The sequence below is a fragment of the Schistosoma haematobium genome, chromosome 2 (genome assembly GCF_000699445.3).
Source record: "Schistosoma haematobium chromosome 2, whole genome shotgun sequence".
Lineage (NCBI taxonomy): Eukaryota > Metazoa > Platyhelminthes > Trematoda > Strigeidida > Schistosomatidae > Schistosoma > Schistosoma haematobium.
In genome coordinates this window covers 3,346,369-3,371,739 of record NC_067197.1, presented here as the reverse complement: position 1 = coordinate 3,371,739, position 25,371 = coordinate 3,346,369, and the positions used below count along the sequence as shown (strand labels likewise).

The following is a 25,371-nucleotide window of genomic DNA, read 5'->3' as shown; positions in this document are numbered from 1 at the left end:
TTAAAATAGATTAAGGATTTCCTGGTAGATCGTAGATAGAAAGTGAGAGTAAATTCCAAGTGCACCACCTGAAGGCCGATACTTATTGGAGTACCTCAAGGTTCTGTCCTAAGACCTTTACTTTTCATAATGTATGTAAACGATCTCCCAAGTATATTACGGTCACCAATTTTATTATACGCTGACGATGTAAAGATATGGCGAGTAATAACTGGAGACACAGACGCATGTGCTTTTCAGGCAGACTTAAATAATGTGATTAACTGATCTAAAGAGTAGCTGATGCCTAAAAACGCGGCAAAATGTGTCTATATGCACGTTCGGGATACAAAAGTTAATGGGTACAGCGTAGGGGACATACCCGTACTCGTGGCCCGGTCTCATAAGGATCTAGGGGTGACAGTGAGTCATGATCTTAAGACGACGGCCCATTGCTGGAGGATCGCAGCTAAGGGGCTTAGAACCGTCTGACCTTTAAGACGGACATTCACCAAGTCAGATACTACCATGACCACCACAGTATACACAACCTTAGTAAGAACTAAGCTTAAGGACTGCGTTCAGGCTGCAAGCCCCTGTTTAAAATGTGACTTGAATATCCTGGGAGAAGTACAGAGGGCTGCTACTCGTGAGACTGGACACTCATAGAAGTATACTGGAAAAGGAATAACATAGACCGTGGGCCTTCTGTCCTTACTACAAATGGGAATCTGAAGAATTGTACCATTTTGTGATGAAAAATTCTGTTCTAAAAATCAGAAAAAGATCCAATACAACAAGTGATTTGGTGTGACGGTATTCGAATTTCAGAGCATCTTTTTCTAATTGAACTCTTTGTTGACGTTTTAAAATATGTCTGTGTTATCGGTGATCGAGGGAATTGTATACGAAGTTATGAAGTTTCTGAAATCAGGAAATATAAATGAGGCTAAGGAATCGTATGTTTTAGTGTTTCACATTTGTAGACACTTTTTGGAGCTATTAGTAAAGAAGCCAGAAGAATTTAGTAAGTAAACCATAAAATGTAATGAAACGAGTTAAACTTGTTTACCAGTCAATTTCCTATGTTAATATTTTTGAAAATCTGTAAATTCATTAGAATTTAATCGATTATTTATGATTTTTTACTTGAGGCATTAGGTTCAGAAACTGAGTAATTACTCAGCGGATATTTAGGTAAAAATTAGACGATCCGGTGGATATTGAGACGAAAAGTAGAAAATTTCCCCAACAAAGCGACAAAAAGGGAGAAATCAACATTATTTTCTTTAGACATGCGAAAAAGCAGACATTTTGGTGCGTTCCCCCATTATTTCCTCTTTACTTTTCAACGCATTTTCCTCTTTATTGGTTGCTTGGGAACATACAAAATATAGGTAATAATATTTAATTTTAGTTTGGAAAGAACATAATTCCGGGTAGTCTTTGCGAGTAGCGACAGTGGTAATCTTTAGGTTAATATAACTCTATTCTGAATACGTCGACAGATGGAACTTCAATAACGCGTTAGGTAACCAGTCCTACTTGTTGATGATTGATGGGAAAGTCGATATTTAACTGACAATTAATTCGTTTGTGGCCCACAAGCCATTTTTCAGTGTCCTCGTAAATTCCCTGTCTTTGATGTCAATAAAAGTGATGGCATATCAGATGTAAATTCATAGTTAGGCCATTTCAAAACTGTGATCAAGTCACCTCCGGTTACGCTATATGACGAGGTTAATAGGTCTAGTTTATACAAGAGCTTTGTGATCACAGGGATCAGTTTATTTAAGGTCCTGTGAACCTTTTCCAACGGCTTACTGCCTCTTTATAGGCAAGGTCTGCCTATGTGTATGTATTACTTGAGTTTAGGACAAACAGATACTGTAAATAGAGTCGAAAACGTTTTAGCATAGCCACGGCTGAAGATTCTACACATTGAACATGTGGTTTAAAATCTTTGGAAGCCATAGCATGGCAGTGTTGAATAATTTTCAAGTATTGGCCAACAATGACTCCCAAACCATTGTGTTTGAACAACTGGCAATTCGATTTTATTTACAGTGTATTTATCTGTATCTCAGTGACAAATATGCATCGCAATGCACTTGGAAGCATTTGTCGGCAACCACAAAATTTTATACTATTCATACAATTTCCGCAGCTCATTATGGAGCAATCACTTTCATTTTTATCCCTCGCCAGGTCCTGATATCAACACCATATAATAGAACTGATGATAGTAAACTAAGGTTATTTGAGAACATGAGAAACAAAAGTGGCTCCGAAATTGTACCTTAAGGCACTCCATTAAGCACAGTCTCCCAGATAGACAAGGTTGAGTTCACCTGTACTTCATGTTGACGCCCAACTAGACAGTCTTCCAATACCAATATTACTTAACCTTGATAACAGGAGGTTGTGTAAAACCTTATCGAAAGCCTTCTTGAAGGAAATTTAAGCTACATATGTAAGTAACTTTTGATCTTCAATAGCACACTAACTTTTATGAGTTACTCATAAGTTTGTGAGACATGAACAACCTGTTCTTAGGCCATTTTGCCTATTAGAAAGAAGCGGGTTATCCTCTAGACACCTAAACAAGTCCTTCCGAACAATCTTTTCGAGAACCTCGATAACCACTTCGGTTAAGCTTACGAGTCGATAGTTCACATATTTGTGTCTCATACGTGTTCTGAGGACAAGTTTCTATGGCGTCAATTGAGTCTGGCTTGATAAATGTTATCCGTCTATCTAACTCCAATCTTTTGAAGAGTAAGCTTGAGACATTTATTTAACAGATTTGAAAACCGTTTAAATGGCTTTGAGCTGCACTTTAAGGGACTACAGGATCATACACTGTTGAGACCTCATCAGTAAAACATGTGCAGTTCTTAGGTCCTTCTCGTCAGCTTCCAACCTTGGTTTTAGACCTTTTTTAGCTTCTCGTCTTTCTATACGGTCGGCGAGCGGTAAGCCTTCACGGACAAAAAATCCTGATCCCTTTATTTTACATGCATTCTGTAGTATTGAGTCTCATTTATTGGGATGTTTAAATGCCATTTTTATCAGTCTGGTTTGATTTTTTTAAAGTCCGCCTGTCTACCTAGTCTATAAATCTTCAGAAAGGTGACCTCACTGATATCCTGATAGATTATCTGGTTAGTTAAATCTTTTATCAATCCAACATTATGCTCAAAGTGAGTTAAGGGTTCTGGGCTTTCACTCTCCTTGATTTTATGGAAGACAAATGATCTGTAAATATGATCAACCAACCATTTCTGGACTTCTGTCAGGGAGACTGGCTTTTCTTTAGTGACACCAAGACATTTTACATTCCGAATTTTTATTCATTTATCAGTTCTCACTGCAGTAGCAATTGCAGTTGCGTTAGGAACACTGAATGATCGTCGATGACTTGTGGCGTCAGGTTGTCGTTTTTGTTTGCTAGAAAAACAGACTTGGCATTGCGATTAGACTTTTCAGGTGTTTCCTGCCTAAAGCCGTTTGGAAGAGTGAGACAGAAGAAACCTCGTTTTATTAGTTTGTATTTATGACGGACCTCAATGAAGTCAATCCCTCCTTCTTTAAACAATAAATAGAGTTGGTTCTGAGCCTATTTTGAATGACTGCAAATCAATTTGTGTATCAACAAAAAGAGAACCATTAGATCGATCCCGGTTGCGCTTGACAATGCGCCTTTTAGCAGTATTCATCACTGTGATGGCTTCGGATAGCGGCTAGAGCGTTGGCAAGTACTTCTCTTGTACCATTCAGTCACCAATCAGGGTTTTTCAAATAAATTAGACTCGGAAACTGACATCAGTATAGGAGTTGTGGAGATTGTTAAGTTTTGATTGAGATCATGAACCCATTGATGTTAGACAACCATCGAAAACCTGGAAGCACTGGACGGCCGTTTCGTGGATAAGGACTGCTGAGGGGCCTCACAATAGGACAAAATGGGCGTCCAGTGCTTCCAGGTTTTCAATAATGGTCTAACATCAATCGGTTCATGATCTCAATCAAAAACTGATAGTTGGAAAAGGTGAAATCGTGAACTGCCACATACAGAAGTTCCAGACAAAAAACAATGTACCCAATAAACGTACAGTACTTTTTGAAAAAAAAGATACACTAAATGTTACTTTGGCTGAAATTAATTCAAGTAAAATCAATAGCCTTGATGCGTAATAAATGATGAAAGTTATAAATTTAACTCAGCAAGGAAAAATATCACTGTTATAAAATAAACTTAGGATTCTGTGGAACCGGAACAAAGTCCACCTTTGATGTACGTTACGACAATATTAGGCCAGAGATGAGAACTTCAAGTCAAGTAACGATGAAGTCAAAAGGCCAACACTTTGTTTGATTTTCACAGCTCCTGAAGGAATGTGTAGGCAAGACTATGATCCTAAGAAAATATCACATTGAACCCAAATCAAGCAATTAGGAAGACTGCAATTTTGTGCAGCAAACTTCGTGTGCAGCAAACGAAAGTTCATTCATAGACCCTTTCAAGACCTTGTTTTTTCTACTTATGTAATATTGTTGGATAGTGCCGGAAATAATTGCATCATTTCCATGTGAAGCCTAGTAGAACAAAATAAAACTTACATATTAGTCATACGGTATCAAGAGTGACTACGTTTTAGTCACCTGACGTCTCGTTCACTAACGAAATTCCTCTTTCTTTTCAAATTAAAGCACGCCTGATGGTTATTTTAAAAATGGCCCACGAAGCTGTACGAGAGGACAAATTCATAACAAAACGGTACATCGATAGCTGTTTCAGAATAATTATCTAGATCTATATATTACTCAAATCCCATTTTATTCAAACGACAATCCATTATAGACCCATTATTATCAAAGATTTGTAAGGAGCTTAGTCTCCCTCGGTGCGCTCTTAAAATAGTAAGACAGCTTATCTTAATAACGTTTTCCTCTTTAGAACGCCTCTTCCAAATTGATTGTTTATGGTGATATTTATCTAGGGATTGGGTATGAAAGCGACGTCGTTAAAAGAAATAATTTGGTAAGATCATTATCATTTGACATATTTTGAAAAGTCGATTTCGTTTCTATAGTTTAAAGAAATTATCCATGGAAAAGAGAGAATACAGTCATTCTACTTATAACTGTCCACAGAAACTATTAACGTGAAGCTTTTATTCAATGTCTTCCAAAGTCGTTCAGCTTTGACTCCAGACATTTAAAGCTTATGTAGAAATAGTGTGCGTTCGCTAGGATATAAGAAACTATATTAATTAATGTTTGGAGCTACCGGTTTTAAAATTTCACTGGGTTTACATATCTTACTTTATAATTGTTAATTAGTTTAGCGAAACAGCTAACGAGTTAATATAACCACGTGACAGTCTGAATGTTGGCTACTAAAATGGTAAACTGTCTGAGTGTGTATACCTAAGAATTTACTCAAACATTTCCCTTTTCATAAGGCGAAATGTTTTGTACTATATGTTCTCATGAAATATGAGACTATGGTAATTGAATTTTAACAGGACTTTTCGATAAAGTAATTAAACTTGGAGGTGATATGATGAAGATGGCTGGAAAGTTTTAAATCGGCGAAATTGTATATTGCTAGAATATATCACGAATAGCAGTGAAGCATCTGAGGTTCACAATTGAAGTGGTCGCTAACTACACTCACAGATGCATTTAAATTCCAGATATACTTTGATTTAGGTCATGAAAACCTTAGTAAAAATAGGAAGTTTTAGTTATGGAATGAAATGACTAATTCTTCTGGTTTTATAGCACACTGTGTACTCAGGAACAGAATGACTACATCTGAGTATCAGTCATTCTATCCATGAATCTTAGTATAAAAAAGTTCATTTCAAGAAAATACCAACAAAATTGCGCAACATTCCTTGTTGAGCAACTCCACCTGTAGCTCTCTAGAGCCACCGCCGATCCCAAGGACTAGGCATAAGGTCAGCGAACACGTCCTGTACAAAATAACCTTGCTGAAAAGCCGCTGGCCAGAACTAACAAGTTGAACCATTAAAACTCTACCCTCCTAGCCGAACGATCTTCATTCAAAATAAATATGACGCCTCATAATGAAAGCCGAGATTCTCCGGAAGCCACGACACTGATGTCCCTTCTAACAACCAGAGCAACAATTAATATGGGTACATTAAATGTCTGAACAATGTAGGAGATCGCGATAACCAACCAAATAGCTACGCAAATGAGAAGATACTCGACGGAATCAGTGAAACCTATGGGACCCAAGCTAGATAGAAGAGGATAGATTCAGGAGAGATGCTACTTCACTTTGGTCATGAAGAAGGAAATACTTCACATACTCAGAGAGTTACTTTGATTCTGTACAAAGAATCACGTAGTGCACTTATAGGATGGGAATCTCGTGGATCCAGGATCACCAAAGCATCTTACAAAACAAAGGAGGGAATCACAATGAACATTATCGAATGTTATGTACCCATCGATGATAGCAGCGACAACGATAAAGGTCAGTTACACGAGAGGCTGCAATCGATCATAGCGAAGTGCTCAGGAAAGGACTTAACAATCCGGATAGGAGACCTAAACGCAAAAGTCGGGATGGATAACACCGGGTATGAAGATATCATGAGACGACATGGACTGACTGGGAGAAAGCAACGAGAATGGTTAGAGATTCGCAAATTTATGCGCATTCAACAAAATGGTTATAGGTTGCACAATATTCCCACACAAACGCATAAACAATACTACATGGGTCTAACTGGACCACACCACGGAGAACCAGATCGATCAGTAAAAAATTCAGAAGGTCAGTGGAAGACGTAAGAACCAGGAGAGGATCTGACATAGCTTCAGATCACTATCTACCTGGTGGTTGTCAAGACGGAACTGAAGCTAAAGAAATACCGGACAACTGCACAAACACCATTACAAAGGTTCAACATAGCCTTCCTTCGACATGCTGACGAACTCATTCAATTCAAGATAACTCAACAACAAGTTCTAAGCGTTAAAAGATCTACTCAAAGAAAAAGAAACTACTATGTAGGCCACTGGAAAGCGATCAAAGAATTACTAACTTCAACGTGACAGGAGGTACTGGACCGCAAGAAGCATCATCAGAAGAAATGGATGCCAATGGAAACCCTAGAAAAGATTTAAGAGAAGAACAAGAAGACAGCAATCAACAACAGCTGAAAAGGAACAGAGAAATTCAAAGCACAAGCTGAATAAACAGAAGTGAACAAACAAGTGAAAAGGAGCACTAGAGTTAAAAGGTACGAATGCGTGGAAGAACTTGCAGCGACGGTGGAAATAGCTGGAACGGGAGGAAATTTCAAACAAATATATGACACGACAAAGAAATTGGTAGGGAAACATATTAAACCAGAGAGACTGGTCAAGGACAAAGAAAACAAGACAGCCACCGAGATTCGAGAACAGAGGAACAGATAGGTGGAAAACTTTGAAGGACTGTTGAGTAGGACAGCTCCACTGAATCCGCCAAACATCGAAGTAGCAACTACAGACTTTCCTATAGATGTCACTCCATCAACGATCGAAGAAATCACTTGCGGTCATCAGGCAAATAATGAGTCGAAGAACAGAAGGACCTGACAATATACCAGCTGAAGTCAGATACAAAAGTATTTGCAAATATGCTTCACATTCTATTCAAGAAGATTTGGAAGGAGAAACAAGTGCTATCGACAAACTAAAAAGAAAGATACCTCATCAAGATATCAAAGAAAGGAGATCAGAGCAAGCGTGAAAAATACAGAGGACAACTTGGTTGTGACTAGAGGATTTGGACTTCGCAGATGACCTAACCCCTCTATCCCATACACACCAACAAATGTAAGTGAAGACAACCACTTAACAATTAACAGACATATTACTTACAGAACAGATATCAGCTCTCAAATTTTTCGGATATTATAGATTACAGCTGTAGCGAAGTGTGATGTATTCGGATCTGATAATAAGTAATTACCTTACGAGATTTCGTCTCAGGACTAACTAATTGGTTAGGTGTCTTTGGGAACCTTTGTAACTCGAAATAACATATGACTTGTTAACAAGAAGTGATCTTCATGATTCGTTTCTTTTTATTTGCAGGGTATACCTGAAAGTTTGTTTAAAAGTGGATATGAGGTTATTATGTCAGGTAGATTACTATTCTAATTCATCTATTTGCCTGTCAACCGGATATACAGAATGTTTGCCTCAATTTATTTTGATAATTGAGAAAGATACGATTTTTCGGAAACTTTTAAGTGAGAAGTTCTATGAAAAATTCAAACCTTGTTTATTGGTTACGGTAAGCTAAATAATTCATTTTTACTGGTATTAATAATTGTTATTTAAAATAGGCTAAAGGTTATCCAGACTTGATAACTCGCCAATTTCTTGCTCAAATAAACTGCATCCATCCAAATATTCCAATGATTGGACTTTTTGATGCTGATCCTCATGGTATAGCAAATAAAACGATGTAATATCTCTTACTTTATAGGTATAAATGTATTCTGTACTTACAAGTACGGCACTACGGTAAGCATGAAACTATTATTCCTTAAATGTTGATTGATGTGTTGAGCGTGACAGACTGCATAGAAGTATATATATATATATATATATATATATATATATATATATATATATATATATATATATATATATATATATAGTGGATGCACCTGCGCCATTACAAGTGATTTAGAGCCATGTCATTCAGGGTCTCTAACCATCGGTTGTTATCATCTCGCGGTGCCCAACCAGGTAGTCTACGCCTACCAACATAGCTGAGTCCACTTTTCAGTGACTTCATGGACTTGTGCCGTGTTTTGTTCTGGCTGCCCCTAGCTTTCTTCCAACCTACTCCTATACCAAAAAACATCGCTCGTCGGGGCAGTCGGTGTTCCAGCCATCTCAACTGATGAAGTTTCACTACTTCATAAATTGATTTGCCATCCTTATCTAGTACCCGTTTCCTAACAACTGCATTACTTACTCGATGGTCCCAGGATATACGAGCAATATTTCGAAGATACCTATGATCAAATACTAGTAACCCACAAATATCCTCTACTCCTACCGGCCATGTTTCACTACCATAAATTAGGACGGAACGAACTGCTACGCAATAAACCCGTCCTTTGGTTGATAGATGGATATCTCGCCTACGCCATAAATGACGCAAGTTGGTAAAAGCTAGTCGAGCCTTCTGTATCCATGCTGAGATTTCGTCTCACACCAGACCACAAGAGCTGATGAGACTTCCAAGATAAGTGAAGCGGTCGACACATTCAAGTAATTAGTTTAATAACTTTAAATCATAATATTTTATCAAATAAATCACAGAGATTTGTTTTTCTTTAAAAAAAATTCAATTTAGAATCCTATGATGCAAAATGAAAATGGTAGTCCAATAAAAATATCCAATCTTCAACTATGTGGACTATTACCCAGTGAATTATCATCGTAAGTTTTATATATATATCCATTAACAAATTATTCAATTAATTATCAGTCTTCAAATCAAAGAAATTGATTTATTGAAATTAACAAAAAGAGATAAATCATTATTAAATTCAATGAAAAAACGTTTATATATTCAACAAGAATCCATTTTATTAGAACAAGTAAATTCATTAAAATAGATTAGATAATTATAATTTATTGATAGATAAATTATTTATTATTGACAGAAATGAAAGCTGAATTAGAAATATTAAATACAATTCATTCAACTTATTTAACTAATGAATATTTACCAAATAAATTAAAATTATGGAATATATTACCAAATAAATAAATAAATAAATAATTGAAATTTTTCAATGATATATAGGTGAGAATGATTAGTTATTTGAACACAAGTGGGGGGGGGCATATTTATTTGATGCCCCCCCCACATAAATCTCATTTGATTTGTATGAGAGTTGTGATAATTCCCAGGTGCCCAAACCGAAGTAGGTGGGGTTTTTTTCGCGGGGGGGGGTGCACACCCGGAGCCTTTGATCTAAAGGTCTAATCCACAAAGCAATGGGGCATCGTAAGGAGATACAGTCCTATGGTAGCCGATAATCAACGATTGGTTCATACGCTATTTGTTCCTTCAGGATACTGGAATCCATTGATTTGGAATCAGGGTTTTCCAACTCATCTAGGTGAACTCTTTATGTCCACCAACTCGATTAAAGTGCTGGATATTGGTTTTTCTTCCTCTCAACTTCGTAGACAATACCCCCGTCACGAGAAGGTAGTGAATAGGACTTCCCTGAGAGAAGGTATATACGCGTGGTCATGTGAGAGCATTTAGAGAGGAAGAGCTGATTCTCCCCACTCTCGGCTCTACCAGGGCATTTAGGAGCAATAAAATAATTATGATTGGTTGTTTGCTTAGTCAGACATGTAGATAGTTTGACAGGTGTTAGATGAGTTATATATTCTCTTATCCTTATTATTATTGATTGTTCATTGTTGTTGGATTGTTTCGGGTTTTGTTGTGGAAATATATATTTACCTTCTACTCGGACTAATCACGCGTTCTTGAGTTGTGCTGAAGTCCTGTGGAATAATAGACACTGGGTGGGTGTTATAACATTCATTAAAACAAAAATTATTAATTTGAAATCATAGTAAGTGGTACTATGATTTGAAGGAGAAAAAAATTAAACAGACAAAAATACATGAATTCATTGTGTATATTAAAGATAATTTATATTATAGATCGATAGTTTTCTTAATTATATTACGTACGCAACTACTAGACCATAGGGATATTACTTACTTACTTACGTCTGTCACCACCAATGGAGCAGTCTGCCGATCAGCATTCTCTAACCTACTCCGTCCTCGGCTTTCATCTCTAGTTCTATACAATTATTGTCCATTCTTCTCATGTCTATCTCCGTCCCACGGTGTAATGTGTTCTTTGGTCTTCCTTTCCTCATTTGCCCCCGAAGATTCCATGTGAGGGCTTGCCTTCTGATGCAGTTGGGTGCTTTCTTCAATCTGTGTCCTATTCACTTCCATCGCTTCTTCCACTGGGATCTCGTTTATTCTCTCCCATAGTAGGTTGTTCTTGATGTCTGGCCAACGGATCTGAAGTATTTTGCGAAGACAACTGTTAATAAACACTTGTATCTTCTGGATGATGGCTTTCGTAGTTCTCCAGGTTTCCGCTACATATAGTAGAACTGTTTTGACATTTGTATTGAAAATCTTGATCTTGGTGTTGTTTGACAGACAGATGTTTTGAGTTCCAGATGTTCTTCAGTTGTAAATATGCTGCTCTTGCTTTTCCGATCCACGCCTTCACATCTGCATCAGATCCACCGTGTTCATCAGTGATGCTGCCCAGATATGCAAATGTGTTTACATCTTCTGAAGCTTCTCCATCAAGTGTTAGTCAATTGGTGCATGCTGTGTTGTATCTGAGAATCTTGCATTTCTCTTTGTGTGTGTTGAGACCTCCTGTTGCTGAGGCTGCTGCCACACTGGTTGTGTTCTCCTGGGTTTGTTGTTGCAAGTGTGCGATAGAAGAGCCAGATCGTCCAACTACATCCTAGATATCCACTGTATCCGGTGCTTTCACCCAGATGTTGACGTCTTCATGATCCAGTCGATCACCAGAAGAATGAGTGAGAGTAAGCAACCTTGTCTTACACCAGTCGATAGCATCCGCTCTGCACTAATATACTAGACGCGCATGAAATTGATCACCACCCAGTGATCAATCAATTGTGATTACATCTCAGTCCTACAGGAGATCGGTTGCCGCTCGGATAGCTCAGTGGTAACGTCTCTGACTGTGAAGCTGGGTGACACGAGATCGAATTCACCACGGAGCACCAGTTCGCTCAAGATTACAGGCACACCTTGCTGACGAGTGCCAAGTAGCACGAAAGCTGGGTCCAGGGTTTCCTGTCGACTACCTCCGACCACCATCTAATCTCATAATAGTGCACAGTGTCGAGTCACCTAGGCTGGTGGCTACATTGCAACATGATCGATAGCACTCGATCCGCACTAATAAGGACTAGACACGCATGACACTGATCGCCACCCAGTGATCAATCAATTGTCTTACACCAGTCTTTACATCGAACGAGTCTGTCAGTTGTCCTCCATGCACGACTTTGCAGTTTAATCCATCATAGGAATTCAGTATGATATTGAGTATCTTCTCATCATAGGAACATAGAAGTTTTAAATCAAGTATCGAAAGGGCTTATTTATGATGAAAGTTTCACTATCAAATTAGATGGTTTTGCAAAAGTTCTGTCTAATTTGAAGCCTTTATTTTTTGAAGATGAATTTTACGACAGTTTGAATCAGCATAAATGAGCACTGTTGAAGGGTAAAAACTAAGTAGATGTTTTCTAGTTTTACATGATTGTTGAACGGATTTCAGTCAGTAATGAAAATTGCTTTTAGAGATATCATAATTACAATAGAATGTAACTCGTACACAATATGAACGAATCTATTCATTGTTTAAAGTCTTGATACCGAGTATTATCTTATTAAACAGTAATATATGTATAACGTAGTATTTTGTTTTACGTGTTAGTTGAAGCAGTAGATCTATTGATGTTGCAATTGGTATATCTACATTAACTTACTGACAAAGTAATGCCAACTCTGATTGTCAGTGTATTACTTTCACATTTGTCTATTAACTGGACACTTAAAAAATAGTATATATTCATTTCATATTTCAATATTGTATTGATCTTGTGTAAATCACTGTTCGATTCATAAATATATCTTTATCTCCTATCTTGTATTCTTCTCTTTTTTGTTGTATAGAACCATACCAGTCAAATTCTGTAGAACAAGTAGTATCTTCTTCACAATTATAGCATAAATAAATAAAGAACAAAAATTAAAAAAAAAAACGTAATAGAATAACATGAATTCATTGATTTTGCAGATTCTCCTCATCTGCTTACAAAATAAAACGATTTTATTGATCATTAAAATGAAACAAGTGTGTACATAGTTCATGTCGGAAATATTTTAGATTGTAAACAACTGAGGCGAATCCATGAAACAAATGAATTCATGTCATTCAGTAATTATAATAGACAAAGAGTGTATACACCTACGCCATTGCGATCGATCCTGAGCTATGTCACTCCGATTCTCCAACCATTGGTTACGATAGTCGTGCAGACCCCAACCAAGCAGTCTACATCTCCCAGCATGGTTAAGACTACATGTAAGTGACTTCAAGGACTGATGCCACGTTTTGGTTTGGCCTCCCCTAACATTCTTCCAACCATTCCCGAAACTAGTCAGCATTGCGTGTCGTGGTAATCGATGTTCAGGCATACGTAACACAGTCGATGAAGATTCACCTCATCAACTGATTTACCATCATTACCTAATACCCTGAGTCTAACCCCGGTATTACTTACCCGATGATCCCAGCAGATGCAAGAAATAATTCTAAGGCATCTACGGTCAAATACTGGTAGCTTACGAGTATCTTCAACTCTTAATGGAAAAGTTTCGCAGCCGTAAAGTAAAACAGAACGAACTGCCGCGCAGTATACTCGTCCCTTAATTGATAGATGATAGTTACGCAGTGAAGAGAATAAAAACCTATTTAAGTCTAACAATAAAGATTACTGATGACAAGAAGAATGAATATAAGATGACCTTAAGTTGTTTGGAAGTAACTAACATACAAAAACATCTCAACTGAAATGCCCCCACTGTGATTGATCGGTAAGATAGATATCTTAAAGTTAATTGATCGCTGAGTAGTGGCCGTGTAATAAACAATGCTGATGGATTCGTACCAGTCAAGTTCCAGTGTGGAAACTTTTCTCTTTTACACAACATCTTGCTGGGTTATGTATGGTATGAATAGTAATTTTTCGGTAATAATAAGTAAACAATGTGTAAATCACACTGGAGATGACCAGCCCCCTTGAAATTACAGACAAATCTTGGCGACAAGTATTAACACTAGCACGAAACGTCAGTTTAGTGCTTCACTATGCTGATTCACTTAAACTAGTGGGAAAAACTGAAATATCATCTATAAAATCTGGACAGAGCACAGAGAATTAGATCATACCACATTGTTTTATAATCAATGATCAACCGGTGTAGATTTAATAACTAGTTATTACAAATAAACAGTTTAGTTCAAGCATATTTAATCAACCATAATCATCACATTATCATGCATGAAAATTTAATTACATGTTTTCATTCAAAAGTCATTTGAAATCATAAACTGTTGACAAATAAAATACAATCATTCACAATAATGTACAATGTACTAGAAAAATTAGGATGTGAAGAATGATAATAACAACATCAACAACAAAAATAACAGTTTAAAATTTATTAAATAGACTATCTTTAATTAATTGACCAGTTAAAGCATGTAATTGTTCCATAGCTAGTTTTGTTGCATCTTTACTACATTTGGCAAGACGATCTTCCAATCGATCATTATCCCAATTCATACGAGACATCTAGAAATGATAAAAAGTAATTGTACAAAATATCAATGATGCCGAAATGTAAGAGAAAGTAGACAAGAACGAGAGAGGGGGAGTGTAGAAGGCTCAACAAATGGAAAGGATAATTCAATAATAATCCTATTTTTTTATTATTCTGACACATGTTTTATCCCACACCAATGGAGCTCAGTGGTTACGGCGTTCGAATTTCAGCCAGTCAGTTAGTTATCAAGTAGCAGGTTGAAATCCCACTCTACCTACAAATCAGCCCTTCCAGTTAGAATGTGACTTGAAGTTAGACATACAAATATATATCTAGTAAACGAGTAGTCAATTCAATTTAATTACAGCGATCTAAAGGTAATCGACTGTCAACTCACTTACTTGTGATTCTTCAGTTTCGGTAACGTGTTTACCAATGGTTACCGAGTCTAAATGACTTTCTTACTTCTATAACTGAGTCTTCTGGAGGGATTTATACATTTATTTTTTTATTGAACTATTTCACTTTTAAATTATGCGTTTTTACTACGCTTGATAGTATAATTATTTTGAATCTACTGATTTTCAATTTGTTAATTTCCTCTTTTCCTAAATTGATGTGAAGCAGGGCAACTTGGATTGATGATAAATACTTGCACTAAATAGTGTATAGTTTGTTACTAATTTTACCAAAATGAAAAAAAGGAGTTGCATATTACCTGCAACGATCGTTTACGAATATACAGTCAGTCAGTCAGTAACAACGTAGAACTTCGTACGTACGTACATCAGTTCGAGTTACCACACCACATTAGCACACAGATACAGTTGTTGCCTCAAATTTCGTAGTGGTAGAGGTAATAAGAGTATAAGCAGTAATCAAAGACATTAGGGTTCGAAGATGTTATTCAAAGAGTATAATCCAGTGAAATAAATTTGGAAAGAGAGAAAAGAAAGGGACATGTAGAATTCAGAAGATTAGAAATTGGGAAGACACAATGAGTGGATGCACCTGCGCCATTACAAGCGATTTCGAGCCATGTCATTCAGGGTCTCTAACTATCGGTTGTTATCATCTCGCGGTCCCCAACCAGGTAGTCTACACCTACCAACATGGCTCAGTCCACTTGTTAATGATTTCATGTATTTGTACCATGTTTATGTCAAGAATACGAATAAACGCAGTGAATTGACTTATTTATTAGATGATATTCGTACTAATATGTTTATAATAAATTTTTAAATGATTAAGTGAACAAGCATAGTAACTTGGTAAATATCTTTTCCATATATATAATTAAAACAGTTTAGCTTACCGATGATCCAGCATGTTCAACTTTTTCAGCAAGATCTTTTGTTAAACCAGCTAAATAGTCTGGTTGAGCTAATATACTAACTGAACTTAATGTATTCACCCAATATTTATTCCATAATGAATCTAATAAACGTTTATCCAATACAGATTTAAAATGAGATACTTCTAAAGAGTAATAATGTTTACAATGTACTCCAAAATCTTCAATTTTATCCATTGGTATTGATTGATATTCTGAAGGTCCATCATCTGGTGGTCGATAACCGACTGGATAAGTACGGAACGCACCAAGATTAACTTATGGAAGGGAAAAGAAGAAAGAGAGAATGTTGGGGGTAATGGGAGGTTGACTTGAAAGGTTTTAAACGAAAAAGAGCTTAACAGATATAATTTTCAAAAATGAATTGAATTAAGATGGTAACAGTAGTAGTATTACGTGGTACAATCTCTTTCAAAATTATTAACTAAAAGCAAAGTTTAGTTTACAAAATAAATACATACAATAACATGGCATTCAAATCTCTATTTAATGAACAATATTGTTTATTGGTAAGTTGCACAAATAACATTTATTATTAGTTTCAAACTCAGTTTTCTAGTCACTAAATAAATGATGTAAAAGCCCTTAAATATCTGGCAGCAACATTGATGAACACGGTGGATCTGATGCAGATGTGAAGGCGTGGATCGGAAAAGCAACAGCAACATATTTACAACTGAAGAACATCTGGAACTCAAAACATCTGTCTGTCAAACAACACCAAGATCAAGATTTTCAATACAAATGTCAAAACAGTTCTACTATATGTAGCGGAAACCTGGAGAACTACGAAAGCCATCATCCAGAAGATACAAGTGTTTATTAACAGTTGTCTTCGCAAAATACTTCCAATCCGTTGGCCGGACACCATCAGGAACAACCTACTATGGGAGAGATGGAACCAGATCCCAGCGGAGGAAGAAATCAGGAAGAAGCTCTGGAAGTGGCTGGGACATACGTTGAAGGAAGCAACGAACTTTGTCACAAGGCAAGCCCTCACTTGGAATCCTCAAGGTCAAAGGAGGAGAGGAAGACCAAAGAACACACTACGCCGAGAAACGGAGACAGACATGAGGAAAACGAACAACAATTAGAAAGAACTAGGAAGGAAAGCTCAGGACGGAGTGAGTTGCAGAATGCTGGTCTAGGACCTATGCTCCATTGGGAGTAACAGAAGTAAGTAAGTAAGTAAGTAACTACAAACTGAAATAAGAAAACAAATAATAATAATTAGAATGATTTCATATGTAACTATACTCTCAAAAATAAGTATAAGAAAAATGAATACCTTTTCCTGAAGATATTGTTCTGATGGGATCGATGACAATAGCAACAAATGGTTCTTGGTAAGTTTGATTTGTCAACTGAGTGCTAACATCAATACCAGAAAGCCAACATCCATAACCTGGATGGGAATGATACCAACCGAGAACATTTTCAGTACGACCTACTCGTGCTACAACCTCTTTATATGTTGTCATATATTCATATGCTTCTGCCTATTATAATAACCAAAGAATATATTCAATAAAAAGTAATCAGAGTAGTTTATTACATATATAATGATTAGCGTTGATAGAATATAAATCAACAAAGTTAGTTGAGTGATAAGAATCAGCTAAATGTTGTAGGATCGAACTCAAAACTTCTTAGCTTTTACCCTCATAGAATCGAGTTGGAATAAGTTCACGCCTCCGTCGTGAAAGCAAGCACTGATTACAGTTTAGACAAGTTGTATAATAATTTTGCTTTCTTAATATATATATATATATATATATATATATATATATATATATATATATATATATATATATATAGGACAAAGGAAAATTGTTGCCAATCAATCTTTGAATGAAAAGTTTAGAATGCTACAACAACCCGATGTTTAAAATTATAGATATGATTAAATGTAACAAGAAAAACCTAGTCAAATAGATTCCTTATCAACTAAATCATTATAAAATTATCAATTACAGGGTTAGTTGAAGTTAGAAATTAACACCATTGGATGCCGTCGCAGTGGTCTAGGGAAAAGCGTTCGTGTGCAAGACCGATAGGTCCAGGGTTCGAATCTCGCCGGAGGCAAGATTGTGGATACGCACTGCTGAGGAGTCCCATACTAGGACGAGACGGTCGTCCAGTGCCTCCAGGTTTTCCATGGTGATCTGGCTGCAAATTGACTCATGATTTGAACTACTGAAATTACAGAATAGTCAATCTAGCAATAAAAAATAAGACTAAATTATAATCTAGGCAACTTGTACAGTATTATGAATAGATTTGAACTTTTTCTGATAATAAGTATAATAAAGAAGGAATAAGTTTTTTTTTAAAATAATGAAATAACATAACTTGAATTTATCTTATTAGTTAACAGTTGTGTAACACAAATACAAAAAAGCGTCAAGAAATACTTACTTGAGCATTGACACGAGTTTCTGTGCCTTCAACAGGTAATGGTGAACTATCAACAACAATCATTGTTTGATGAGCCACTTTACCGATTAACAACCCCATAACCTACAAGAAAAAGAAATTTATTCAAATGTAAAATTAAGGTTTAGGTATAATTTATTTACTAAGTACCGATTTAATTTACGTACTCAGCTCGGAATTGTAATGGTTATGTAAAGGCTGGTGATAATAAGTAGTTAGCTCCCCAAACTGAATGTGAGAAGGTCGAACCTGTAACCAAATGGTTGAAAGTAAAGTGCTGTAATCAATAAACGACCCCCAAAATGGACTTTATATATAATTAGAGATAAATCGTATACGTCAGGTAAAGAACTACATGGGTGATGTTGAGAGATTCACTAAATGACCTAAAGAAGCTGTTGACACGTTTAGTCGATTAGAATGCGGCATATATAAATTAGCGATATGTGGTGGCGCAATTAGGAATAAGGCTTTTTATAAGATTTGGAATATCTAGATAATAATTTTGAGTTACGATTAGGATGTACACTAGGATTTAGGATTCAAGAATTTTTGTTAGGTTTGATTAACCCTAAACTCCACATCCTTATTGTTTGCTAAATACGTTATGTTTTCTGAGAAGAATTTTTCGTAATCCAATCAACCGTTGTAACTTTAAAACGATTCAGGCATTCACCATTGGCTTGCTCTTTTAATAGTTCAACTTGGTCCACAGTCATTTAGTCGACAGTTAATGAGTGAAAAGAAAGTTCATAATAAGAAATGTATAAGAAGTAACCATTAAACAAATATTTAATAAATATACAATAAGCAAATATATGATATGGTTGGTCCACGTGTTATGTATGCCTGAACGCCACGATTACTACGACATGCAATGCTGACTAGTGCTGAGAATGATTGGACGAAAGTTAGGGGCGGCCAAACCAAAACGTGGCGTCAGTGCTTGAAGACACTAACTTCTAGTCTGAGCCATGTTGGTAGATGCAGGCTACTTGTTTGGAGTCCAGTTAACTATTGCAACGAATAATTGGAGACCGTGGATGACATGGCTCAGAATCGATCACAATGGCGTCAGTGTATACACACTCTCTCTTCCCTGAAACTATGAGATTAAAATTGCATACACATAGTTCCCTTTATTATCTTAAACAGAGTAAGAACAAATCAATATGAAACTAATAGCTGCATTGACAAGAAATTATCCTGCAGCTAATTTGATTGTCCTGTCCAAAAGAAACATACTCTTTGACACAATCAAAGGTCGAACGGTATCAATTTCATGTTACCACTAACTGTAAATACAAATTAACCATTGAATTAACTACTTCTATGAATTCGGTATTCATTTTGTTGTGCTAATAAAGTATGGCAACTTGGACCTATGCATATGTGTGCCTAGCCACACATTATGGCTGGCTAACTGTCACAGCAGAATTAAGTGAATTACACAATCATCAAAAGCAGCAGAGTGAATAAAAAAAAAAGTAAAAAATACATTTGGCTATGCATGCAATTACGGAAATTTTATCAAACCAGGAAAAATTGGATTTGTTAACAGTTTGCACACATAAATTCACAGGAGTTTGGATCATAGATCTTCAAGCCTCAAATTGATAGATAATAAATAATCTGATTAGTTGACCGAACACACACACACACAGACCAGTGTCCAGTTAACAATTTTTTCAAGACAATTAAATGTAAACAAAAGACCAATGGTTGGAGGATCTGGGTGACATGGCTCAGAATCGATCACAGTGGTGTAGGTGTATACACTCTCTATCTTCTTTTTAAACTATGAGATTAAAATCGCTTCATATCTTTCTTTCTACGAACTAATTCTTTCTTCCTGTACTATATCCTTATATGCAATCTTTTATATATTACCACCATTGAATTAACTACTTCTATGAATCCGGTGTTCATCTTGTTGTGCTTATGAGGTGTGGTAACTTGGACCGATGGGTTTATGTGCTTGGTCCTACGTTGTAGCTGATATATATTCATGTATGAAGATGACTATCTTTTTTTCAATGTTCAAACTGTAATATTTAGTTTTTGATGGAGTTTTGTTCTCTGAGCTGGATGGTTTGGTCGTGGGGCTTTCATCGACATCATCAGCAAAAACTTCTCCACCATCTGTAATATTTAGTATTTTTGTGAATTTTCCCCTTTATTTAGTATGTTAGTGCTGTATAGAAGAGTGTAATTTTCACTTAAGACTTTATTTCAATTATCCAAATCTATCTACATATATCTTTTATGAACATACTACTGTAGTGCATTTCAACTTGTTAGATGAGAAAAGTAAATAAAGTGAAAGTTAGTGCTTGAAATGAAATCACCAATGAAAATTATACTTTCATATACAGTATTCACTTATTAAATGAGTAGAAAAATGCTAGATATTGCACGATGCATTTAGAACAGATTTGTTAAACAATTTGCGAATATGTATCCTATCCATATGGTTATTATATTTTTAGTACAATTTTCAAAAAAAAATTTTTAATATGCTTTGATATTTTAGAGAATTATCTTAAGATTAACAACATTTAACTGTAATCAAACAGCCAGTGATCAATGATGAAATAATGTCTTTAATTGTGTATTGTTATGCTAATGAGATATATCAACTTGAACCGATGCATCTATGTGCTTGATCCTATATTGTAATTGACTGATTGAGAATTATTTGTAGAATAGTTTTTTAAAGAAAACTTATTTGTACGTATATAATACTTATTATTATAAATAGAAAAAAAGAAATTAACTCACTTCAAGATTACCACCAGATCTAGCATGAATTAACATTTTTAATAAAGCTACCGCTGATATTTTAATCCATTTAAAATAATGTGGATCTTTTTCCCATGGTTTAGCATTAACAATAGATTGATGAATTTTTACATCATATTTAAAATATTCATCAATTGGACCTAAAATTGATTCAACATTATTATCAGTTTCCCATGATTCACGTGCATTTGTAGATGCATTCAATGATGAATTTGTAAGAAGAGAATTTTGATTGATCGATTGAGGAACTATTTCTTTATTAGTAGTCATAATTGATCTAAAATAATAAAAAAAATTAACTTATGAATTTAATGAATGAACATGTTTGAAGAAAAAAAAATCATGTACATACAACAGATTGTTAGGTATACATAGAGGGAATTACATATGTATATCACATGATCAGCCAGTCAGTCAGTAGCAATGTAGAACTTCGTATATATGTACATCAGTTCAAGTTGCCACACCACATTAGCACACAGAGACAGTTGTCGCCTCAGATTTCGTAGTGGTAGAGGTAGTAAGAGTATAAGCAGTAATCGGGAAGATTAGGGTTTAAAGATGTTATTTAAAGAGTATAATCCAGTGAAATAAATTTTGGAAGAGAAAAAAGAGACAAGGAGGAATCAGGAAATCTACTCCTATACCGTTGAACATCGCATCAGTGAACATCACATGATAACAAGTCCTATAATACTGGTTACTACACATCATAGTAAATTTGTTTACAATTTATTGATCACTGTATGATGGTCAATGTGATGTATGTCAGATCCTTGTTAGTGTAGATTGAATCCTATCAACCAAGTTGTAATGTACTCACTAGTCTAAGTGACTTGACATTGCGTGTTGAGATAAGATAGTGGATGAGAGGTAGTCAACATGACCTCCGACCTAGGTTTCGTGTTATTTGGTAATCTTTAGCAAGGTGTACCTATCATCTTGAGGGAACTGCTGTCGCCTGATGGATTCGGTCCCGTGTCACGCAACTTCACAGTCAGTGAACTGGATAGCTGAGTGGCAACGTCTCTGACTGTGAAGCTGCATGACACGAGATCGAATCCATCAGGCGACATCAGTTCCCTCAAGATGACAGGTCCACCTTGCTGACGAATGCCAAGTAGGACGAAACTCAGGTTCAAGGTCCTGTCGACTACCTCCAACCACCATCTTAGTAAATTTGTGACAAACTGACTAATTACTTTATCTTTCAACTACTGAGCTGTAATGTTGAGAATCATTTGATCTACTAAGATCCAGATGATAGGTTATCATTATTATTCTTATTATAATAATGGAGTATATTAATCTTGACATACTGACTGAGTTGGATCACTACGATAAAGTACCACGATTCACAAATAAAACTCAAATTTAGCACATCTCTGTGACTTTAGAAGAACTTCGATGACAAGATCCGAAAACTATCAAAGGTCGATAACTTTTTAGCAGGTAGTCTTTATGTAGTAGTGCGGTGAATTAGTGGTTAAAGAGCTCAACCTTCGGCCACTAAGATGCAGATTTAATAGAAAAGTTATCGAAATGCACTGATATGATTGGATAATGAATATCAGCCAGCAACTGATAAGTGGAATCAGGAGCATGCTTGAATAATGGTAAGCGAAACATGATGGAAGTATGGCGTGTCTTGACCATTATTATACAATTGTTTCCGCACACAATCTTATTTTGATTATTTTTCCAGTAGAACAGTAGGGTAATCAGTTTTGAGTTATACATTTCGTGTTACCTATAGTGATACTTTGCATCGGAAAACTAAAGTATGTGGATCATAATTTAAATATATATGACTAAGATGTCAGGTGGTTAGAAGTAGTCGACAAGAAATCCGCGCATAGATTTTGTGCTCCTTAACAATCACCAGCAAGGCATACCTAAAATGTTGAGAATAATTAGTGGTTTCTAGTGAAATCGAGCCCATCTCACAGTTTTATAATCTGAAAAGCTACCACTGAGCGATTACAACTTGACCGATAGAATTCAATTAGCATTAAAGAAGTAGGCACATAGGACAATGATCACTGAAAAGTAATCAATCAATTGTTGAATCTACGACTCTAAGGGTGAGTAACGAGATGTTTATTGATTGTCAAAACATTAACACAGCATTATAATTCCATAGCATGTGTTATTATGCGTTTGCAGAGATTTCTCTCTAAGAGCTTGTTCAAATACATTCATTTTAAAACAAAATAAATTTCAAATGAAAATCCTATTGAACAAAAACAGCATTACACTTCAATAAGAACATTCGTCAAAATTTGAACGAATAGTTTCATAATATTTGGGCGCCCAGTTAATGTGAGACATTAAAAAGGAAGAATGTATTTGTAACATTTCAGCATTATACTTCTTTGTTTAGCAATATTTGAGTACCCAGTGTTAGAATTGATTGTTTACAGAGAAAAAGATGAAATATCATTTGGCACAAAAGATATCACTTATTATACATATATTCTGAAAGTAATTACAGAATGCATACCAGTATAGATTCATGAGTGACTGAATTTTCATTCGTTAAAGTCACGTAATTATCACTATGATTAATCATACATGCGATAAAGTGACTGAATTTTACAGATCGAAAACAAGATACCATCAACATGAAAGTTTTTTTATTTTATTTTATTCCAACACATAGATAATGGTACAAAGAGGCACCAAATACATATGAGCCACAAAAATATCATTCGATATGTGTGAGGGCTGTGATACTGCCCGGGTGCCCAAACTGAAGCAGGTGGTCTTCTTAGGGGGCCACACCTCGAGCCTTCAACCTGAAGGTCTGATCCACAAGGCAGTGGAGCATCGTAAGGAGATGCAGTCTCATGGAAGCCGGTGACCAACAATTGGTCCATACGCCATTTGTTCCCGTAGGATACTGGAGCCCATGTGCACCATTGGTTTGGAATCCGGTTAAAGCGCCGGACATTCGCTTTTCGTCCTCCATTTTCGTAAACAACACCCCCGCCATGAGAAGGCAGTGAGTTACATATACACACACACACACACACACAGAAAAACTACCTGAACATGCAAATGAAAATATATTTCAATAAGAACAAACTTTTATTATAAATAATATTTATAAATACTATGTATACATAAATATATGTATATTTCATTACTAAGATTTGTAAGTAGTAAGTAGCAAATTAATAAGTAGTATAATTCAACAGTCTTATAGAACCTAAGTAATTAAAAACAAGAGGAAAAAGAGAGGGAATATAAATAAGTTCAGAGAAAGAAAACTAAACCACCTCTATACAAACATGAATGAACAAATGGATAAATGACTAAGAAAAATAAACAATTACGTAAGAAGAAGAAGAAAAAAAGAACCCAATGTTACAAAATAATTTACAGTTTTTTCAGTAACCATAGTAACAACGATGTATGTGAGAATATGAGTGAAAAAGAATTCTTAGACAATAGTAAAACATAAATACCTGTCATGCATATATATATATATATATATATATATATATATATATATATATATATATATATAATAAATGAAGGTGAATACATTGAGTTAAATGATATACATTGAATTGTGATTAAATGAAATGCTTTATCCACACTTTATTATTCTTTACAAAGATATTGTGAAAGTTAATGAGTAAACTATATGTTGAATGAAAATATTTCAAAAAGGGATGGTGGATGGATGGATGGGAAAAACAACTAAAAATATTCAATTCTGAATTAATTAATTATATTTTAATGGTTGTTTCCATTGACCACGAGGTTGTGGTTTAGTTGAATGATTTATTGATGATAATTTATGTTTATCCATTGAATTCATAGTTGTTGTTGTTGTTGTTGTTGTATCAGATAATGTTTCATTAGATAAATTTATTTTTACTAAAGGTAATCGAGACCAATTGACAAATGTTCTTAAAGGTCGTGCTGGAATATTAACATTCAATGCTTTAAGACGTAAATTACGATCGGAAGTTAGAAGAACTACTTCACGAACAAGTCGCACTGGTTGATCTGTATAAAATAAATTAAATAAAAATATAATTAAACAATTATTTTATATCTCGATAGTTAAGATCATGAGTCAATTGAAGCTAGATCACCATGGAAAAGCTGGAAGTATTGAACGGTCGTTTCGTCTTATTGTAAGACTCTTCAGTAGTGCGCATCCAAGACCTCGCCTCGAGAGATTCGAACCCAGGACCTATCAGTCTCGCGCGCGAGCGTTTAACCACTTAACCTCTTCTTAAATTATTTTATAGACAATTAAATGTTTCAATAACAAACCATAGAGTTACAGAGATTTTTAA

The 25,371-nt window shown here is 35.5% G+C and overlaps 3 protein-coding genes across 4 annotated transcripts in view; 1 reads left to right on the top strand and 2 right to left on the bottom strand.

Moving 5' to 3' along the window:
• Positions 1-815: 815 nt before the first annotated feature.
• SPO11_1 (endodeoxyribonuclease) lies at positions 816-12,871 on the top strand. Of its 2 annotated transcripts, XM_051214142.1 has the most exons (12): positions 816-938; positions 966-1,006; positions 4,693-4,759; positions 4,794-4,902; positions 4,940-5,023; positions 8,107-8,155; positions 8,205-8,308; positions 8,361-8,463; positions 8,504-8,541; positions 9,386-9,471; positions 9,521-9,632; positions 9,677-12,871. In XM_051214142.1, the coding sequence occupies exons 1-12, from the start codon at positions 853-855 to the stop codon at positions 9,803-9,805; spliced, it is 1,008 nt and encodes a 335-aa protein (XP_051067276.1). In that variant the 5' UTR covers positions 816-852; the 3' UTR covers positions 9,806-12,871. The 2 variants fall into 2 exon arrangements, with proteins under 2 accessions (XP_051067276.1, XP_051067275.1); XM_051214141.1 differs by having other exon boundaries at positions 816-1,006.
• Positions 12,872-14,158: 1,287 nt separating this feature from the next.
• Positions 14,159-21,333, bottom strand: COPS5 (COP9 signalosome complex subunit 5). The gene is made up of 5 exons (XM_051219112.1): positions 21,035-21,333; positions 18,236-18,337; positions 17,106-17,316; positions 15,779-16,074; positions 14,159-14,492 (listed from the first exon to the last, which is right to left on the bottom strand). Exons 1-5 carry the CDS (start codon positions 21,323-21,325, stop codon positions 14,352-14,354), a joined length of 1,041 nt encoding a protein of 346 aa, XP_051067274.1. The 5' UTR covers positions 21,326-21,333; the 3' UTR covers positions 14,159-14,351.
• Positions 21,334-24,126: 2,793 nt separating this feature from the next.
• The window catches only part of SMG6 (Smg-6, nonsense mediated mRNA decay factor), a 38,431-nt gene continuing 37,186 nt past the window's right edge, over positions 24,127-25,371 (bottom strand). The window contains exon 14 of the mRNA XM_051214140.1: positions 24,127-25,075. Coding sequence (XP_051067273.1) covers positions 24,789-25,075 — 287 coding nt within the window. The 3' untranslated portion in view covers positions 24,127-24,788. The remainder of the gene's footprint in view (positions 25,076-25,371) is intronic.